This window comes from Amphichorda felina, assembly GCF_050947745.1.
Source record: "Amphichorda felina strain 45539 chromosome Unknown scaffold_2, whole genome shotgun sequence".
Taxonomy (NCBI): Eukaryota; Fungi; Ascomycota; class Sordariomycetes; order Hypocreales; family Bionectriaceae; genus Amphichorda; species Amphichorda felina.
In genome coordinates, this window is record NW_028145048.1 from 1,241,290 (window position 1) to 1,259,332 (window position 18,043).

Consider the following 18,043-nt stretch of genomic DNA (forward strand, 5'->3'; position numbering starts at 1 on the left):
GTAGCTGCTTGCTCCTGAACCAGTAAGCCTACTACGCAGATCTTCCTCTCTCTGCGCTAAGTGAATGAAAACAAAAACAGGACCTTGATTAGTACGCAAGGACGAGTAATACTTTATTCAATTTAGAAAAATTGATATGCTAGAAACTATTGCTAGTTGCTGTTCTTGACAACTGTGCGATTTTGTAGTACGATGTTATTGACAGAGTGGGATGGTGCCCAGCATGAATCTGCTTGCTTGCGTTTACCTCCAGAATATATTGACTTTAGCTTGATTCCGATAGACGCTTTCGTACGGAGAATAATCATACTAGGTAATAGTTTTAGGCCCGCTATGCACAACTCGGCGTCATGGTTGTTTTGAGAAGACCTCACGTACTAAATGTGCCACCCAAATTAACATCTCCAGGCGTTGTGGCGGAGTGGTTATCGCGTAAGACTAGAAATCTTATTCCTTCGGGAGCGTCTGTTCGAATCAGGCCAACGTCGAGATATTCTTTTTGATTTTTTCACGCTCTTTTTTCTTTCTTTTTGCCCCCCTCTCTACGGATACTCGTACGAGTATCAATTTTTGATAATGCATTATGCATGCATACGAACACTGAAGTCTAAGTTCATAGGGGTGGCTGGTAGCCCTCGTTAGGCCGAGGTTACGTATTCGTACCTAAGGTATCCGTATGTAGGTTGACCCAACTGGAGGTCAAGGATGGCGGGGCGGCATGGTCACCAACCGACATTGCTGTGGATCGCGCCCTCTCACACCTTGAGAACCTCACGTTCACGGTCGTGAATCCGTTGCAAACGTGAAGATGCAGCTCCTCGCCCATCGAGCCAGCCCCTGAGTCTCTTCGCAAGAGCATGTCGTCTAGGCGCCGTAGACGTCAATCTAGGCGATTCATCGCCGTTACAACAATGCCATGAGTGGCGCATCGCGTCCCACCACCTATCCGCGATGTTGCTTCCACCTTTCGCCAACCTACAACGTCTGGTGCTTGCTCCGTGCAGCTGATATTCAACACCTGCAACAGCATTCAGGTTTTGAAGGCATGATCCCTGCAAAGACGGTTAAGGGAAACGAACTGTGCTAACCTGTGACCAGGTCAGGATTTCTTTTTCTACAAGAACCTACCCATTAGATGGACGCGTATCGTTGGGATAGTCGTTGCAATCGACGATTTCGCGGGACGACGCGTCTTTACCATCGATGATAGCAGCGGTGTCTGCATCAAGACCATAACAACCTATACGCCTCCGCCCGAACCCCAAAATGCAGCCGGAGCTAGCAAGGACCTAGCGGCGAGGGTCAAGGCCACCGGCCAATCGCACGACCAACCGGCGAAGGATGTCAGCGACAAACAGCCCGTGCATAAGCAACAGAGTCTACCCTACGAAGAGATTGATGTCGGCGCGGTAGTCGACGTCAAGGGGAAGCTCACGACGTTCCGAAACGAGGTGCAAATCAAGATCGAGAAGATGGTCTGTCTGAAGAGCACAGCACAGGAGGTCACTCTTTGGGAAAAGAGGGCCAGGTTCCGCCGCGACGTCCTTGACCCGCCTTGGGTCCTGCGGGATAAGGATGTCCGGAGGTGTCGGAAGGAGGCAGAGCGATCGGAGGAAGAGACTGAACGGAAGAGGAGACGTATTAAAGCAGCGGTCGAGAGAGCAGCGGCATCGCGAAACGCGGAGAAGCCCATGGAACCACCGAAGAGGGTGAGAAAGTTGCGTTCCTCGGACATGTAAAGGAATTGGAGATATTAGGAGTGACAGGTAGGCCGTTGCGTGGCGGGGATAAGATACAGTGATTCACAACTATGATACTCGGGAATCTCCTGGGTTGTTCCGTTCTGAAAGGATCAATTTGATTGTCAAGCACGAGGCGTCATGTGCTGGAACTGGTGGATGGTTTGGATGTTGGACATAGACTCCGCTGTCGTCGCCCTACGTCAACCCTAGGAGCGACGCGTGGCCGCCTTTCCTGGTGGGCTCACTTCACCACTTCACCCCTCCCCAATTCACATTCAACCTTTATGTCCACGTGTTAGCCGCGCAGATTTGGATTTACCTTCGGCTCCAATCCTGTCCTCTCTGGCCTAAGTGTCCAGAGTGCCTATGAGTAGCACTGAGCTACGTAACGCAGGTTCTTGCTTCATCCTACGATCCACCCAATTAGACCCCGCTCAGAACGACACCTGCCCACCACCACCCACCCCAAAAGCGTAACAAGAGCTCTGTTCTACCACATCGGACCTCAAATAGCGCAAATCAAGAAGGCTAGGTGGTATTGAACACTTGATTCTGCTTGTACTCAGTCTTTACCGTGGTTCGACATACCCCAGATCATCAGCAGAATTGGAACCCGCGACCCCCCACACTCCTCAACAGTTATCCTTGGACAACGTTCGGCTTCTACCGATCCTGTCTGTCTACCTGGATTTTCCATAGCAGCTTCAACCCGTACCTCATCTGCTTTCTATCGAGTTTCGTCACCGACGACAGCGCGCTGTCACCCAGTCATAGAAGGTATAGGCCCTCTCTGAAACATCGCACTCCTCCATCATGACCGGTGTCCACACGCGCACTAAGGACATTGAATCATGCCCACCAAACATACATCGCCATGTAAAAATGGACTCCCCCATACGTCAAGCAGGACACTAGCTCTTGGGCTATCTTTCCACTCGCTTCCTCAAGGGCTCGTAACCGGGGCAGGCCAGACTTGATCGTCTAATGCTTCATCACAGCGACACTATGGCTTGTCAACGAGGAATATGGCGTCTTTTGTTGCTGACCTTGACTTTACTAGTTGTCTTTGGGTCTTATTTCAGCACGGGAAGCCCCGTATTTACCTCCAGCCCGGAAGGGAACTCTCAAGAAGCTTTTCTCCACGCCGAACATCGACTCATCGCCGAGAACCAGACCTCGCCAGCACTGAAATTCTCGCCGCTCGCCTCAAGAGCCTGTCAACTTTCCACCTTTTCAAGTGGAGAGGTCACCGTCAGCAAAGAATCTAGTGGCCCAACAGTGCCCGCTAAGACCAGAAGCACGCAGCACCAACACACTCAAGTCTCCTTTTCTAGCTCCAGCACACCGTTGTGCGTCTCAAGACCTCAAACTTGGGCAACGGACATACCGGCGACTGACACACCTACAACCTACGGGCTATCCGCAAGCCAGAGTTTGAATTCGTCATATCCGATCGTAACTATGGGTCCCTACGACATATTTTCTGTTGCTATCGGTACGAGGCATCCGCCTTCGATGATGAAGGTCCAACAAGACCATCCAGTTCCTCGGAAAGGCATTGTATCTGGGCCTCCGCTGCAAACTAACAAGTTCTACGCCAATTTCTTCCTAGATGATCAGTGTGCGCCGACCTACACATTCCCCTATTCTGTGCGGTGGGTAGGGGGCAAGGGGCCTACTCATAGCTGGGGGATGGCTTGCTCCCACATTGAAGCCAGGCAGCGAGTGTTTGGACAGGAGAAATACTCTGGTGCATCATCCTACTATATTAACCCGGTCGGCATTGAATCCATGATTTTTTCGGCGACGGAGCTCGGGAATCACACCACTGTCTCGATTGACGGCATGACTGCTTTCTCCGCTAGGGTTCACCTCAATAGGGACAATCAGTCACCGCCGGCGATTTCTTTTCCTCTTGTTCAAGGCATGCCGTATATCACAGCAGAGTACAACGGGACCACACCTCTCATCCAATCTGGTGTCTTTTTCAGGTCCGTCACCAAGGCCGCCAGGGATATAAAACAAAACCTTTCCAAGTTTACTTTTACACTAGAGGATGGATCGACCTGGCGTCTCTATGCCTGGAGAACCCAAGGATACGAGCTGGACATCCGCGTCATCAACAATGGCACTGCGGTAGCCCAGGGGCCCTTCACTGGTGTCTTGCAGATTGCCAAAGATCCTATGACCCCTGGTTCCGAAGCCATCCTTGATGACGGAGCGGGCATATATCCAGTTACTCTGGACCTATCTGGATCCGCCGATGGGAAAGAGGGGCTGTACCGCTTTGATTTCCAGAAACAAGGGCACAGTTCAGGAAACCTCTATATGTATGCCCTCCCTCACCACGTCCAATCGTTTGACTACGACACTACGAGACGGATCCAGCAAGTACAGCTGCAATCACCGACTAAGGGCATGGCAAACCTGGTGAAGGGAGACCACTGGACCATGATTGAGACGAATATGCCCATAGATATGGACTTCTCTCCTTGGCATCCCGATAAAGGTAGTACCAAGAAACTTTCAGATCACTCCAAGGGCCTCATTCGGGCTGCGGCAGCCAAGGAGGTGTCCCAGAATATGATTGCCCAGTGTGATTTAGATTCGATGTATTTCGGCGGAAAGGTGAGTCGTTCATATTATCAGAGGCAAATTTCCACATACTTAACAATTTAGGCTCTTACAAAGTTTGCCTTGATCTTGTATGTCATCAACGACATGCTCGAGGATAAGGCGTTGGCGCACACCGGCCTTGGGCAGCTCAAAGCAGCCTTTGGAATTTTTGGCGCCAACAAGCAAAAGTTCCCCCTCTACTACGAAAGTGAGTCTTCCACCGAGTGTATGCCGTACGGACCATTTCTCACCTTGAACAGGCGCCTGGGGAGGCGTCGTATCCTCAGCGACGTATGCGACGGGAAACACGGGAGCGGACTTTGGCAACACTCTGTACAATGATCACCACTTCCACTACGGTTACCACATCCTAGCAGCGGCGATAATCGGGCATCTTGACCCCGAGTGGCTTGATCAGAACAAAGAATACGTTAATACTCTGGTTCGGGACGTCGCCAACCCGAGTCCAAGGGATAAGTATTTCCCAATGTGGCGAAACTTCGACTGGTACCACGGACATAGCTGGGCTCATGGGCTCTATGCAGCTATGGATGGGAAGGTAATCTACTCTGCACGTCTAGCCCCCTGAATGCCGCTTACTGTTTGCATAGAACCAGGAGTCGAGCTCTGAAGACATGATGCATGCTTATGCTCTCAAGATGTGGGGCAAGGTTGTCCGAGATAGGGATCTGGAGGCGAGGTAAGGATATGTCATTTTGTTCGCGGTAGATGATTCTGACCGCTTCGCAGAGGAAACTTGCAGCTCTCCATCATGGCACGGAGTTTCCAGCTCTACTATCTCTACCAGAACGAGAACAAGGTGCAACCGGCACAATTCATCGGTAACAAGGTGGCAGGGATTCTTTTCGAGAACAAGGTCGACCATACAACCTTCTTCTCGCCAGATATAGAAGCAATCCAGGGCATCCACATGATCCCCATCCTCGCACCAACCCCATTCGTGCGAGTGCCAGCATTTGTAAGGGAGGAGTGGGAGGCGTTCTTTGGTAACGGCCGTATCGACCACATCCAGAACGGGTGGAAGGGAATCATCTATGCCAGCTATGCGACAGTTGAGCCATGCAAGGCCTGGGAGTTCTTCTCGTCCAGGGATTTTGACTCGCAATGGCTTGATGGGGGAGCATCGCTGACATGGTCCATGGCGTACGCGGCTGGTAAGTGTCACGCGCTCTCATGTCGAATTATGCAAGTTTCTAACACCGAACTGTTTAGCTTTGGGGGGAATTTGACCGCATCAAATATCTGGGTTGCTTCTGGGATGATGCCTCGGTATACCTATTATATGGAATTCTGACCCGAGGTCCACTTGTAGGGTGATCTAAAATTACCCTTCCAAGTGTGCCCCCCAAGTGAGTAGAATTGTAGGTCCTGGGTCAACCATGTTGCTGATTCGTTTATTCGGGGATTCCCTTGCTACGGATATGTTGGCATCAAAGTTAGTTTTAGTCCTTGATCGGCTTGGGGTGGGTGTTCGGGGTTAATGGAATAATCATGGTATCCGTATAGGCGGAATAGTTCATCTTTCTGGAAAGAATGGGAGCTCTTTACTACAGAATTTGTTGTCTGCAAAGGATCTGGATAGGGGTAGTATCGCAAGTTGGCTGTAAGCGGATGCTCCATGATTATTTGCGTTACCAAGCCACCGGGACACGAAGCCCTCTGTAAAGCGCACACTGTGTAGTACCTTGTATAGAAGAGCTGGAACAATGGCTTGAAACTCTGTAGAGGGTTGGCTAATAAGGTTTTCCGCGGCGATCCGCAGTCCGCGCAACACAAGCCTGTTGGGCTTTGGGGACTCGGTGGACGGTGACGGTCAACAGCCTAGAAAATGCTGCAGTAGGTTGCGCAGAGGGGTGCAATAGGCTGGCATCATGGGAGCTTGCATGGATGGGATGCATGCTGCGTTGTATCTAAAACGAAAAGGGTGGTCGGCGATACGTTGGGGTAAAGTTCCAAGTCGACAGACCGCTTTTCCGTGAGTGCCTTGGAGAGTGCCTTCCATACCGGTAGTAAGTGGTTGGCATGGGTCCATGACGTCGGCTATATGCAAGCCTACCTACGGATAGGTACATACCCGTAGTAATAGACCTTGGCCCTGAGGTCGCTGGCCTCGCCACGTGCTGCTACTGGAGCTCTCGTGCTGCCAGCTATTACTCGTAGAAGCTGAGCTGATAAACTGCAATTTGGCAACATCCCTCATCAGTTAATACCCCCAAATGTGCTGCAGGACAACTTAAGCCTCGAAGATTTCGGTGTGTTGTGCCAGCATTGCCAGCTCAGCTGTTCGCACAATCTTACTCGCGTATACCTATATCCTCGGCCTGCACTCGCCCCATCGGTTTGTCAACAGCATCATCATCAGGGTCGTCAATCAACGCCCGGCGCCAGGTAGGTTCCTCCGCACCTCCCGCGCGCACTGCCACTTTGAGGCCTCCCAATGTCTCCAAGTTGTCTCACCCCAAGGCCACTCGACCCTCAAGCCACGTTGATTGCTTGGCGATGCCAAGTTTCTAATGTCACCGATGGACGATGGCCACCAACAGGCAAGAAGTCAATGAATCAACATGTCAGCGACGCAACCAGGAGACAATCCTTCCAGTATTAGTACTGCTACGATCGTGTACGTACTACTAGTAGTTGCTGATCGTTGGGTCGTGGTCCTGCGCCCTGCGGAACTACCCCCACATCCAAACCGTCGACACCGGAGCCCAGCAACCAAGCCAATGCAAGCATGTCTCTTGTGAGCAGCTGTAACTGACCCGATTCGGATGCAGAGATCACACCAAGCGCTTGTGCTTGTACCTCGGCCGCGTTCTGGCGATACGATTAGTACTATTCTTCGTCCTGATATTCTAACATGGTCTGGGGATTTTGTGAGTAATACTTCCTAGCTTGGACGGCATTCCATTCCATTTCATCCTCCCGTCCTCTCTGGATCCTCCCACATTCGGTGCGCTAGTGCACCGGAAGTCCAGGTGCATATCCACATACACCCCTGAACATCCGATGGGAACAAGGAACGCCAGTGCGCCACAGGCCCATCAGGGAGGACCCAAGCTGGCCAAGCACCCCTCGCAGGAGTCGCAGCGTTGTTTGTGTGTGCACTGCCTCACCACCCGGCCCTTGGCGTCATAGTATCCGCTCTATTATCCCGCCCTTCCCTTGTTGAGGCCTAGTTTGTACTCGCCCATACCCGTACCCTTTCCAGAAATTGCCGCCGTTAACCTCCCTCCTGTTCCATCATCGCTGCTGTTCGGCCATCATTCATGCCCTTTGGCTCAGTTGTTATTATTTCGGGAGCCATCTTGTCGCGGCCGATGCTTGCACTTCAAGACGACTAGTGACAATTGTGAGCGCTCCTCTCTCCATTGGTTGCCCTGCCGTCAGCTGGGAGCAGTCTCTCAGCCTGGCCATCAACCCATCCCAGCCTGCGCCCACCTCCCACCAGATCCCGAGTGCCCCCACCACCTTTCCGCATGTCTTGCCCGGCCTGCTTTGCTCGTTATTAATATCCTCACGCCGGATGCTGACCACGTGTGCCACCGCAATGTAGCCAATCTTCCATTCTCTCGAGAGCTACGACGGACAATGAGTAACAAGCCGTCCAACCATGTCGACGAGCGCACGCCTCTGGTCAATGGCGGCGCTGGGCCGTCCGGATCAGACCACAACCTAGCCCAGCAGAATGGCAGCCACCCGGCCTACGCCTTCTTCCTCGACTCGAATCACACCCCCGGCCTGAATCACGACAGGTTTGCCGTACGAAGCATTGTCTACAGCTGGCATATCACCAAGGTCACCATCCTGAGCAGTACGGTCTTCGCCAGCTCCCTATTGCGCCCCAGTGCTGACTCTGCCCACTAGACTATGTCAACTTTTTGCTACCTATGGTGCCCATTGGCATCATTGCCGGCGCCATGGGCTGGGGCGCTACCGCCGTCTTCACCATCAACTTTTTCGCAATCATTCCTCTCGCTGCCGTCCTTTCGTTCGCGACCGAAGAAATATCTATCAAGCTGGGCGAGACCATGGGCGGACTCCTGAACGCGACGTTTGGAAACGCCGTTGAGCTGATTGTACGTCTCGAGCGTCCTTTCGCCGGGAGCATCAAGATCGAAACTAATTTGGTCCCAGGTCAGCATCGTAGCTCTCAAGGATGGTCAGATTGAGGTGGTCCAGTCGTCCATGCTCGGCTCCATCTTGTCCAACCTCTTGCTCGTCATGGGAATGTGCTTCTTCTTTGGTGGACTTCGTCACCGTGGGGAGAGTGGCAACGGTGCAGAGCAGACCTTCTCCTCTGCCGTCGCGCAGTCAACCTGCTCGCTGATGACTTTATCTTCGGCCTCGCTGGTTATCCCTGCTGCGGTAAGCATTATGGGTACTGAATCTCAGTTGCCATTTGGCTAATATTTTCCTGTAGCTTTATGCCGTTTTGGACGCGAGCGGTGCCAAGGAGAAGACGGAGAGCATCCTTTTCCTCTCGCGAGGCACAGCAATCATCCTCCTTATACTCTACGTCATGTACCTTGTTTTCCAGCTCCGCACCCACAGCAACCTGTTCGACGCCGAAGTGCAGTCATCTGCCGAGGAGCATGGGTCGGAAGAGCCTTGCATGGGACCCATTGCCGCAGGCGCCGTTCTTGTCGTTACGACCGTCCTGGTTGCCATTTGCGCCGACTACCTTGTCGGAAGCATCGACGACATTGTGGAAAGCGGTGGTATCAGCAAGGCCTTCATCGGTCTGATTCTGATCCCGATTGTCGGAAACGCTGCGGAGCACGTCACGGCGGTCGTAGTGGCTGTGCGCAACAAGATGGATCTGGCCATGGGCGTTGCCATTGGCTCCAGCATCCAGATCGCGCTTCTCGTGACGCCTTTCCTCGTCATCTTTGGCTGGATCATTGGGCAGCCGATGTCTCTTCACTTTGAGATTTGTAAGTCTATCGCCTATCCGCGGAGCTCTATGCCTGAAAAACTACTAACATTTCATCTAGTTGAGACGGTTGCCTTTGCAGTCTCGGTTCTCGTCGTGACCTACATTGTCCAAGACGGGAAGTCGAATTACCTTGAGGGCGCCATGCTTCTTGGTCTCTACATCATCATCGCCGTCGCCTTTTACGCCGTTCCTAGCGACGCTTTCGATAAGAGTTTGCCATAAACGGCTCCAAACCTTCTCTTCGTGTTTATTTTTCTTTGAGAGAACAATATCTTTTCGTCTCGGAATGCGTTTCCGGGGCTTCGAGGAATCGAATTGAGCACAATCATCCACCAGGTTATTCAAGCACAGGCGGCTACTATTACTTGGTGCAGGTACCTACTGCGGAAACTACCGCATCATTTCCTAGATCATTCCAACTTCAGTCACTACCGTGTACAGCGGGACACGAAATTTCCTTGTATTATTAGGAGAACGAAGTTAACTGTTCTCGACCTTACTGTTTTGAGAATTCCTCCAGTGCTATGGGCATGGGGGGAAACGCGTGTTGAATCTTGTATTGCTCTTAGGGACATCGCGGCTTGGTCGCCAGGACGGGCTATAGCGCACTGAAGAAGGAAATAGCCCAAGCGAATAAATAGATCGGTTCAGAAGGGGATTATTCCCGCGAGTGTTCAATATAATCAAGTTTGGTATGTTGAGCATATCTGGCATCCCAGAGTGGGCGCCAACCTAAAAACGCCCGGCCCCTATCGATCGAGGTCACTCTTTATGTTCGAATTTGGTTCTCTAGGACTATGTGGATTTCTGCTCCTTAGCAAAAATATATATTCATGGGAATTGCAAAAAGTATGGCGGGATATTAGTTTCAAATATCGCGTATATTCATAAGGTGCTGAATATGTTGAGTAATTCGCCAGGTATGCACTTATACTTCGTAAATATGGTGGGATTCAGAGTATGCGGTGTACAGTTTGGGAAATAAATGGCAGTCTTAACCGTTACGTTATACTCCGTATGTCATTTCCTCCACATGTCCCTGGGGGGAGAAAGATTTATTTCGTTGATAGCCCTTTGTCCTGGGGAGGCCTGGGTGCAGGACAGGACAGTCACCTGACCTGACACGGCTTGCACAGTTGGTACATAGATGGTATTGGATCGACGGGGTTATCAAAAGATGAAATCGCTACATTTCGCAACATGCCGCCGTCTATCTTGTAGGCTTCGAGATCGGTGTGATGATACCCTGCTTCATCAGCACGCGAGGCTTGGTGCTGTCCTGGAAGGTCTGCTTGGTCTGCCACTCGGGGCCGACGGGCAGGCGAAGCGACCGCTCGTACTGCTCTCTCGACTCGAAGGGGTGAGGGAGCTGGGAGGCGAGATACATATCGTTCTGTTATGGATTTGGTTAGCGTCTTGTTGGCGTGATGGGGAGACAAGTGAAAGGAGTCATACCTTCTTGATGCGCTTCTCGTTGATGATGACCTTGTTTAGCTTGGCATCCTTGCGGTCCTTCTTCTTGATACCCTCAACCTTGGTAATAAAGCGACCTTGGTGCCGCTTCTTCTCGCGGTTGCTGACACCCTCACCAACCCAGGATCCCCAGCCTGGCAACGTATTATCGATGGTCTTGTCGTCGTCTGCCTCTGCCACTTCTTCCTTCTCCAGCTCGAACTCAGCCACGACATCGTCGCCTGCAAACGCCTTGTCCAGGAGCTGCTGGTCGCGGATGGCGAGTGGGAGGTGCTGGTCGACCTCGGAGTCGGATTCGCCCTCTGCGTGCCCTGCTGGCGCTGTCGATGAAGGCTTTTGAGACTTGGACTTGATGGATCGAGGGACGATGGGAATGCTGGTGCTAGTGTCTAGGACCTCCATCTTTGTGCTGGACGAACCCTTCTTTCTGCGCGGGGCGGCGACGGTGGACCAAGCGCCTTCAGTTGCTTGCGCCGCTTCCACAGGGCCGGACCAAGCTTCCCCGAAAGCGTTGGATGGGCCGGACACCTTGGCCAGGCTGCCGTTGGAGGGAATGAGGATTTCGTCATCCGCATCGCGGCGCTTCGACGTCCTCTTGGAGGTATCCAGAGCGAGGGGCGCCATCGAAGTAGCGGCACCACCGTATTGCCTCCGCCCAATTTGGCCAACCTCGTCATCGCTGTTCCCTTCCTCGCCATCCTCCCCATTGAGCTCCCCACGCAGTTGCCTCTTTAGCTCTTCAAGCTCCTGCCTCTTCGCTGCCTCTGCCTTCTGCATAAATTTCATGCCCATGAGTCCCTTCTGTGGTGCGTCGTCCTCTTCCTCAAGCTCAGCCAAGTGCCGGCTGATCATAGCCTCGTCATCCTCCGAGTCGCTACCCGAGCTGGAGGTCTCGTCGTCCGAATCCTCCAGCTTGCCTTCTTTCCTGCGACGCAACTCCTCGTCTTTGCGAGCCATCTCGGTCAACCCGGCCCGGAAGTCATCGTCCCAGACGGCGCGCTTGTGCCTGGCACCCATCTTGGCCCATTTGCTCTCCTTGTGGCGTTGGCCGACACGCTCGAGCGCTCTCCGGCGATCCTGGGCGAGGCGCTCCTCCTCGGAGTCGATCTCACCGGCCTCGGCCCTAGCCTGCTGGATAGCCATCTCGTCGCGCTCCTTTTCCTTGCGGTGTACCCGGTGGTATGCCTTGCTCTTGATCTTCTTGACTCGCGCGGCGCGCTTCGCCTCTCTGGCATGGAGTTCCCGTTCTAAGCGCCTCTTGTTGGCAATCTCCTTGCGAGTCATCTCGTTACCATCCTCGTCGTACACCTTCTCCTTCTCCTTTTTGGGCTTCTCCATAGACAGACCGCTCTGGTCCATGATGGATAGGATAGTAGACTCCAGCTCGTTGGAAGCATTGGTGGCCCTCAGCGGCTGAATCTCGGTGGTGTCGAGTCCGGCGTTCGCCGCGTTTTGTGGTAGCGGAAACACCAGGTGCTCTGCCTTGCGGTTTTCCTTGACCGTCTCCTTCCAGCGATCGAGGGTCTCATTGGTCTTTTCGTAGGCGGCGCTGCGGTCCACTCGGCCCTGCTCCCTCCTCGAGAGGGGCACGTCCAGCATCTTTGAGGCTCCCGGTCGCTTCTCCTTTTGCTCCTTGTTCATGAGCTTCAGAGAGTTCTTCATGAAGGGGTCGTCTAGTCCGCTGAGACCAAGGTCTCCGAGAGCGATTTTCTGTTTCGTCGGTGCCTTGTCTTTGCTGTCTTTGTCGTCGCCGCCAAAGCCCGAGACTAGCCCGCGTAGAGTCTCGAGCTGTGCCGGGTCTACCTCGTCCCCCCCCTCTTCGTCATCGCTGTCGTCATCCTCATCATCCTCCTCAGACTCGTCAGAACCATCAGAACCGGAGTCGTCTGACCCGGAATTGGAACCTCCTTCGGCATCATCCTCCGAATCTTCTTCCCATTGGTCGAGAGCCGTCGCCAGATCGATGGCATCCTCGCCCAGAGTCTCACCCTCGTCGTCGTTTTCATCGTCTTCGGAGTCGCCATCCTATACCTTGTTAGACAGTTGGCTTGGGAAATGGGCCGTGGGGGATCGAACCTTGTTTTGTTTGGACTTGGACCCACGGAAACTGTAGCTAGTGAACTTTTCCTCATCGCTGTCGCCAAAGGCATCGTCACTCTCAATCTCCGAGTCCTCATCGTCCTCCGCCAGACCACCTAGACGCCATTCATTTCCCTCGCTGTCGCTGCCGTACTCGGCGTCGTCGTCATTGGCGGGTCGTCTGGCCCTTTTGCGGCGCGGCTGTTCGTCCTCCTCATCTTCGTCATCGTCGTCGCCATCTTCCCTGCCGTGCTTCCGCTCAAGGTCGGCATCTAGCTCTCTGAAACGCGGCGTCCTTTTCTCCTTGGTGGGGAACTTTTCCTGGGCAATGCCGAAGGCGTTGAGAGCGTTCTTCTGGGACCTGGCCTTGGAGCTCTTGCCGCTCTTCTTGGCTTTGGGCTGCGCCGTCAAAGAACGCCCGTGGGCTTGTCGTCCGGGCATTTTGTGTGCGGCGCGCTGGCGATGGCGTCGTGTCGTTGCTCGAAAACCAGAAGTTGCGTGGTGGGCTCCACTGGATTTGTGTGTCTCAACTTCTCGAGTTTTCTGCCGTGCCCAAAAATTTTGGCGGTGAGGCGCAAGATAGGCGGGGACTTGGGGTGGGGGCCCCTGGAGCCATCACGCACCTATCAGGGCCCTCTTAATGCTCTTATTCCTCTAATGAGGATGAGGTACCTCGGACTCCGCGGCGCCTCGACTTCCACCAGGTCTTTTGCAGGCCAGTCTCTGCTCCGTCTGGCTCACCCAATCGCTCCAATTCTGCGCAGCGATGGCATCCTTCGTCCCCGGGATCAGGCGTATGGCCTTCCAGGCCTCGTCTCGGTTCTTTGTCTGCAACCAATGCCTCCGACAAGCTCCCCGTAGCTCTCCCTCGTCCATTCTCAATGTCGTACGATCCAGAGGCTACGCCGCCGAGACGACAAAATCCACATCCCCTCTGGGAAAACTGGCCCAGGAGATGTCCTCGCGACCCCCGACACGGCCCGAGACTGTAGTAGCGAAGAAGGCGTTCCCTAAGACGAGCTCCAAGGGCGTCGCATACTGGCTGCTGGGCAGCGCCGCCAGCGTCTTTGGCATTGTCGTGTTCGGAGGCTTGACACGCCTGACAGAGTCGGGGTATGCCTATTTCTTTACCTTACTCTAAGCCATTCATACGCATCCTCTGACCATGTCCCTAGACTGAGTATCACCGAATGGCGGCCTGTGACGGGATCCCTCCCCCCCATGTCGCAAGAAGACTGGGACTCGGAATTCGAAAAGTACCGTGCCTCGCCCGAATTCAAGCTCCTCAACCCGCACATGACCCTCGACGAGTTCAAAAAGATCTACTTCATGGAATGGACCCACCGCGTCTGGGGCCGCTTCGTCGGCATGTCTTTTGTCCTACCCGCACTCTACTTCGTCGCCCGTCGCAAGGTCAGCCCCAAGATGGCCCTCAACCTGTTCGGAATCTCGGCCTTGATTGGCTTCCAGGGATTCATCGGCTGGTGGATGGTTAAGTCCGGTCTCAAGGATGATCTGTTTGCTCCTGGTTCTCACCCCCGCGTCTCCCAGTACCGGTTGACGGCCCACCTCGGCACCGCCTTCATCTGCTACTCCTGGATGCTCCTATCCGCCCTGTCCATCCTGAGGGCGCATCGCCTGCTGGTCGACCCCAAGGCCGCCATGAGTGCCATCAAGGCCATCCAAAACCCGACCCTGAACACCTTCCGCCGCTCAGCCTTTGGCCTCGTCGGCCTGGTCTTCATCACTGCCATGTCCGGCGGCCTGGTGGCCGGCCTGGACGCCGGTCTCATCTACAACGAATTCCCCAAGATGGGCATGGGCCTCACACCCCCCAAGTCTGAGCTCTGGGACAAGTTTTACTCCCGCAAGGAGGACGGCTCCGACCTCTGGTGGCGCAACATGCTCGAGAACCCCAGCACCGTCCAGATGGACCACCGCATCCTCGCCGTCAGCACATTCTGCGCCGTCCTCGCCCTGTTCGCCTACGCCCGCTCCGGACGCATCGCCGCGGTCCTGCCCCGCAACGCCCGCAAGGGCTCCACGGGTCTTGTCCATCTCGTCTCCCTCCAGGCCGCCCTTGGCATCTCCACGCTCATCTACATGGTCCCCATCCACCTCGCCGCGACCCACCAGGCCGGCAGCCTGGCTGTCCTGACGGGCGCACTCGTCCTTGCCCACCGACTGCACGTGCCCCAGCCGACCGTCCGACTCATCCAGAAGAAGCTCAAGCAGCTGCAGCTGTGAGGCTGAAAGGTTGTGTGGAGAGCCAATACCTGTACTACCCATGTGCTATATCTGTGTAACTTTAGAGGGAGAAAGAATCATCTGGCGGGCTGTGTTGTAAGATATTATTTAGATACCGGGATGTGGCCGTCTCAACTCAGACATGCACTGGCGCTTTGCCGGGCAAAGAAGCCTGTTATCCCCGTGGCGGGTCAAGCAAGAATAAAGAACTTCCCCAGATCCAAGCATTAAAGGCAATCCTCTCCCTCGCTCACATTGCACAAGTCCAGTGAATGGTATTCATATTAAGACATCATGAGCAGATAGTTATGATAGCTCAGTATCTTGAGCCGCTCGTTAGATACATGTATGGCCCCCCCAAGGGATGATGCCTAAATAGCAGCCGCTAAAAAGGAAGAAACGAAAAAGACAGACAAGGGGGGAGAAAAGGCAAAGGCTCCTGTTTTCTAAATCTGTAACCGCTTTCTAGAAAAAGCGACTATGAGCCCCTTTTTGGTCGGTAAGAGCAAATGGGTCCTGTTTTTGCTGTCGTAATATTACTCCATGTACATTGGGTCGCCACGCATCCCCTGCATGGCCATGCCCATATCCCCGGCGTGCATTCCGTTGCTCTGCATAGCCATATTCATGTTGGGCATCGACCGGGTCATGTTCATGGCCGTTCTGCCAACAGGGCTGCCCGTGCCGTTCTGCATCATAAACCGCTGGTCGGGGATCCCCCGCTGCGGTTGCATGGGGGGCCCTCTGGTCCGAGGTACCTCGAGGGGGGCTTGCTGCTGCATCGGCGCTGGCACAGGCTGTTGCTTTTGGGGCGACGGGTGGTGGTCCATCATGGCAAAACTGTCGTCATCCTCCATCTCGGCGTCGGCGTCCTGATCACTCGTTTCCTCGACGGAGGGCGGAGCGGTGTTGTTCCCCGATGTCGTCACCTCGCTCACGGCGCCACTGGTGCTGGCTGTGGACTGGCGTTTTGGCGGCTGGTGAGGCTGCGCCTGCTGCTGCGGAGTGTTGGACTGGCTCCGACCCTGTCTTTGCCCATTGAGGCTGTCTTCGCTGCCGTGATGGCTGGACTGCTCCCCTAGAGGTCTCTGGGCACTCATCCCGTTGCTCCCACGAGCAGATGTCACCACCGTCTTCCAACGCTCAATCGACCGCGTCACCAGGGTACTTAGGTCGAGCTCCCGATCGTCCAGGCTGAAACCGAGCAGAGACGCACCCTTGACGCCCTGCTCGTAGGCGTGCGCCAGGGCATCCTTGTCTATGGGGAAGACCTGCGGCGCCAGCATCTTGTATTCCCTTGGTTGCTGTAACCGGTTGAGCTGCTCGATCTGGGACTTGAGGCTCGCGTTCTCCTGCCGCAGGTTGCGCTGCACCCGCTCCATCTTCTCGCTCTCCTTGTGCTTCCTGCCCACACTCCGCGCCATCTCCAGGATCCAGACCTCGTTCTGCCGTGCCGGCGGGAGGCTCTCCCACACGGCGTACGCTGACTCCAGGTGCTCGTTGACCTGCTGCTCCAGGTTCTCGGCCGACTTTTCGGCCTTGCGGATCTGCTCACGTCTGTCCCTTGAGGGGCCGTTGGTAGGCAGGTATGTGAGCTCGTCGAGGGCATCGGTGGTGGCTGAGAGGCAGGTAATCCTCCACGACTTGAAGTGCTCGTCAAAGTATGATCGTAACGCTTCGTATTCGCGATGCCCCGGTGACTGGACTGACCACGAGGTGGACGTGGGATGCTGTGTGGAGGAGAAGAGTGTCGGGGGAGGCTCCAGGCATTGTAAAGTCAGGGCAGGAAAGTCGAGGGAGAGAGGATCGAAGTCGAAGGGTAGAGAGGTGGCGTCGATTTGTTGCCTGTTGTTTTCTGTCAGTAAGGGTAGAAATTGATATTATACTGCAGGGGCAGGCCTACTTGGCAGCACGCCAGGAGCTGATGAGCTCGCGCAGGGCAAGCTCAGCAGCTCGGGCGGTATCCATGGCGTCGGCCAACTTGTGCTTCACATCGAACTGAGCCTTCTGGGCCACCTGCCTACTCACAGATCTCGACAAGGCTGGCCGCTTGCCCGGTTCGGGGGTCCCCTCCGCATCAATGTCGTTTATTACGCCCGTCACCTCCCATCGAGGTGCAGGGTACGGGAACTTGCTCAGGGTCGAGTCCACAGCGTACTGCCCGTCCTTGGGTATGCCCGACGACCCGAAGACGTCCCTGTCGAGAGCCATACTGCTTTTCCTGGAGGAGCCCTTGGAAGTGTCGACCGGGGTAGAGACGCCTCTCCGGGGGGCACCTAGCGACCCGCGGGGCTGTCGGCGAGTAATGCTCCCTCGCATCTTTCTGATAGCGTCGACATCGTGAATGCCGTCCGGTCGTTTGGGGTTCCTCTCCTTTATGTACAGGTCGAGATGACGGCCTAGGGAGGAAGAGGTGAAGGCCTGACCACAGTATGGGCAGTTCTTGTCCTTTGGGGCGCTGTACTTGGGCGTCTTGTCGTCTCCATGCTGGCTGGAATCGTCCATGGCCTTGAAGGAGAAGGGGTTTTTTGGGGGGGTTTTTGTATTTTGTGGGGGGACCGTGCTGGTGTATTAAAGTCGATTATTGGGAAAGGCGGAGGAGCAACGAATCCCCTTAGGAGCGAGAGCGCATAAGGAGAGTTGGGAAGAGAAACTGGGAGGTTCAACCAAGGGGGGGGTGGTTTGCAAAACGAGCGTGTAGAGGCCAGGACAGGGCTGCCCAGAGCACAATAGGGGGGGGACCGGTGGTCTTCAGGCGGAGAGGTCAGACATTGGATGAAAGATTGGAAGCCAAGTCGAAGGACCCTCTGCAGGCTTGCGACTGAGCAACTACTATGTAAGAAGAAGGACAATGGGGAAGAAGTTGGGAGAGTTGAGGAGGAGGAGCCGTGATTTTTTTCAGCCCGTACAGGTGCTGGAAGTCTCGTCC

At 54.5% G+C, this 18,043-nt stretch overlaps 6 protein-coding genes and 1 non-coding gene across 7 annotated transcripts; 5 read left to right on the top strand and 2 right to left on the bottom strand.

Annotated features, from left to right (window-relative positions):
- The first annotated feature begins 407 nt into the window (after window positions 1-407).
- ACO1O0_001947 lies at window positions 408-488 on the top strand. Its single transcript has one exon. It is a non-coding gene; the product is annotated as a tRNA-Ser (tRNA).
- A 428-nt stretch (window positions 489-916) lies between these two features.
- Window positions 917-1,739, top strand: ACO1O0_001948 (uncharacterized protein; the record flags this gene model as incomplete). Its single annotated transcript, XM_083191426.1, has 2 exons — window positions 917-1,034; window positions 1,099-1,739. The coding sequence occupies 2 exons, from the start codon at window positions 917-919 to the stop codon at window positions 1,737-1,739; spliced, it is 759 nt and encodes a 252-aa protein (XP_083052640.1).
- Window positions 1,740-3,668: 1,929 nt separating this feature from the next.
- ACF2_1 (endo-1,3(4)-beta-glucanase) lies at window positions 3,669-5,736 on the top strand (the record flags this gene model as incomplete). The annotated part of the gene is made up of 6 exons (XM_083191427.1): window positions 3,669-4,370; window positions 4,422-4,566; window positions 4,619-4,917; window positions 4,970-5,058; window positions 5,109-5,533; window positions 5,717-5,736. 6 exons carry the CDS (start codon window positions 3,669-3,671, stop codon window positions 5,734-5,736), a joined length of 1,680 nt encoding a protein of 559 aa, XP_083052641.1.
- Window positions 5,737-7,967: 2,231 nt separating this feature from the next.
- Window positions 7,968-9,537, top strand: VCX1 (Sodium/calcium exchanger protein-domain-containing protein; the record flags this gene model as incomplete). The annotated part of the gene is made up of 5 exons (XM_083191428.1): window positions 7,968-8,190; window positions 8,244-8,455; window positions 8,514-8,744; window positions 8,800-9,313; window positions 9,374-9,537. The coding sequence occupies 5 exons, from the start codon at window positions 7,968-7,970 to the stop codon at window positions 9,535-9,537; spliced, it is 1,344 nt and encodes a 447-aa protein (XP_083052642.1).
- A 988-nt stretch (window positions 9,538-10,525) lies between these two features.
- Window positions 10,526-13,308, bottom strand: ACO1O0_001951 (Utp14 protein-domain-containing protein; the record flags this gene model as incomplete). Its single annotated transcript, XM_083191429.1, has 3 exons — window positions 10,526-10,708; window positions 10,771-12,813; window positions 12,865-13,308. The coding sequence occupies 3 exons, from the start codon at window positions 13,306-13,308 to the stop codon at window positions 10,526-10,528; spliced, it is 2,670 nt and encodes an 889-aa protein (XP_083052643.1).
- Window positions 13,309-13,633: 325 nt separating this feature from the next.
- On the top strand, window positions 13,634-15,114 carry COX15 (cytochrome oxidase assembly protein-domain-containing protein; the record flags this gene model as incomplete). Its single annotated transcript, XM_083191430.1, has 2 exons — window positions 13,634-13,980; window positions 14,043-15,114. The coding sequence occupies 2 exons, from the start codon at window positions 13,634-13,636 to the stop codon at window positions 15,112-15,114; spliced, it is 1,419 nt and encodes a 472-aa protein (XP_083052644.1).
- A 536-nt stretch (window positions 15,115-15,650) lies between these two features.
- On the bottom strand, window positions 15,651-17,619 carry ACO1O0_001953 (uncharacterized protein; the record flags this gene model as incomplete). The annotated part of the gene is made up of 2 exons (XM_083191431.1): window positions 15,651-16,959; window positions 17,018-17,619. The coding sequence occupies 2 exons, from the start codon at window positions 17,617-17,619 to the stop codon at window positions 15,651-15,653; spliced, it is 1,911 nt and encodes a 636-aa protein (XP_083052645.1).
- Between the last annotated feature and the right edge of the window lie 424 nt (window positions 17,620-18,043).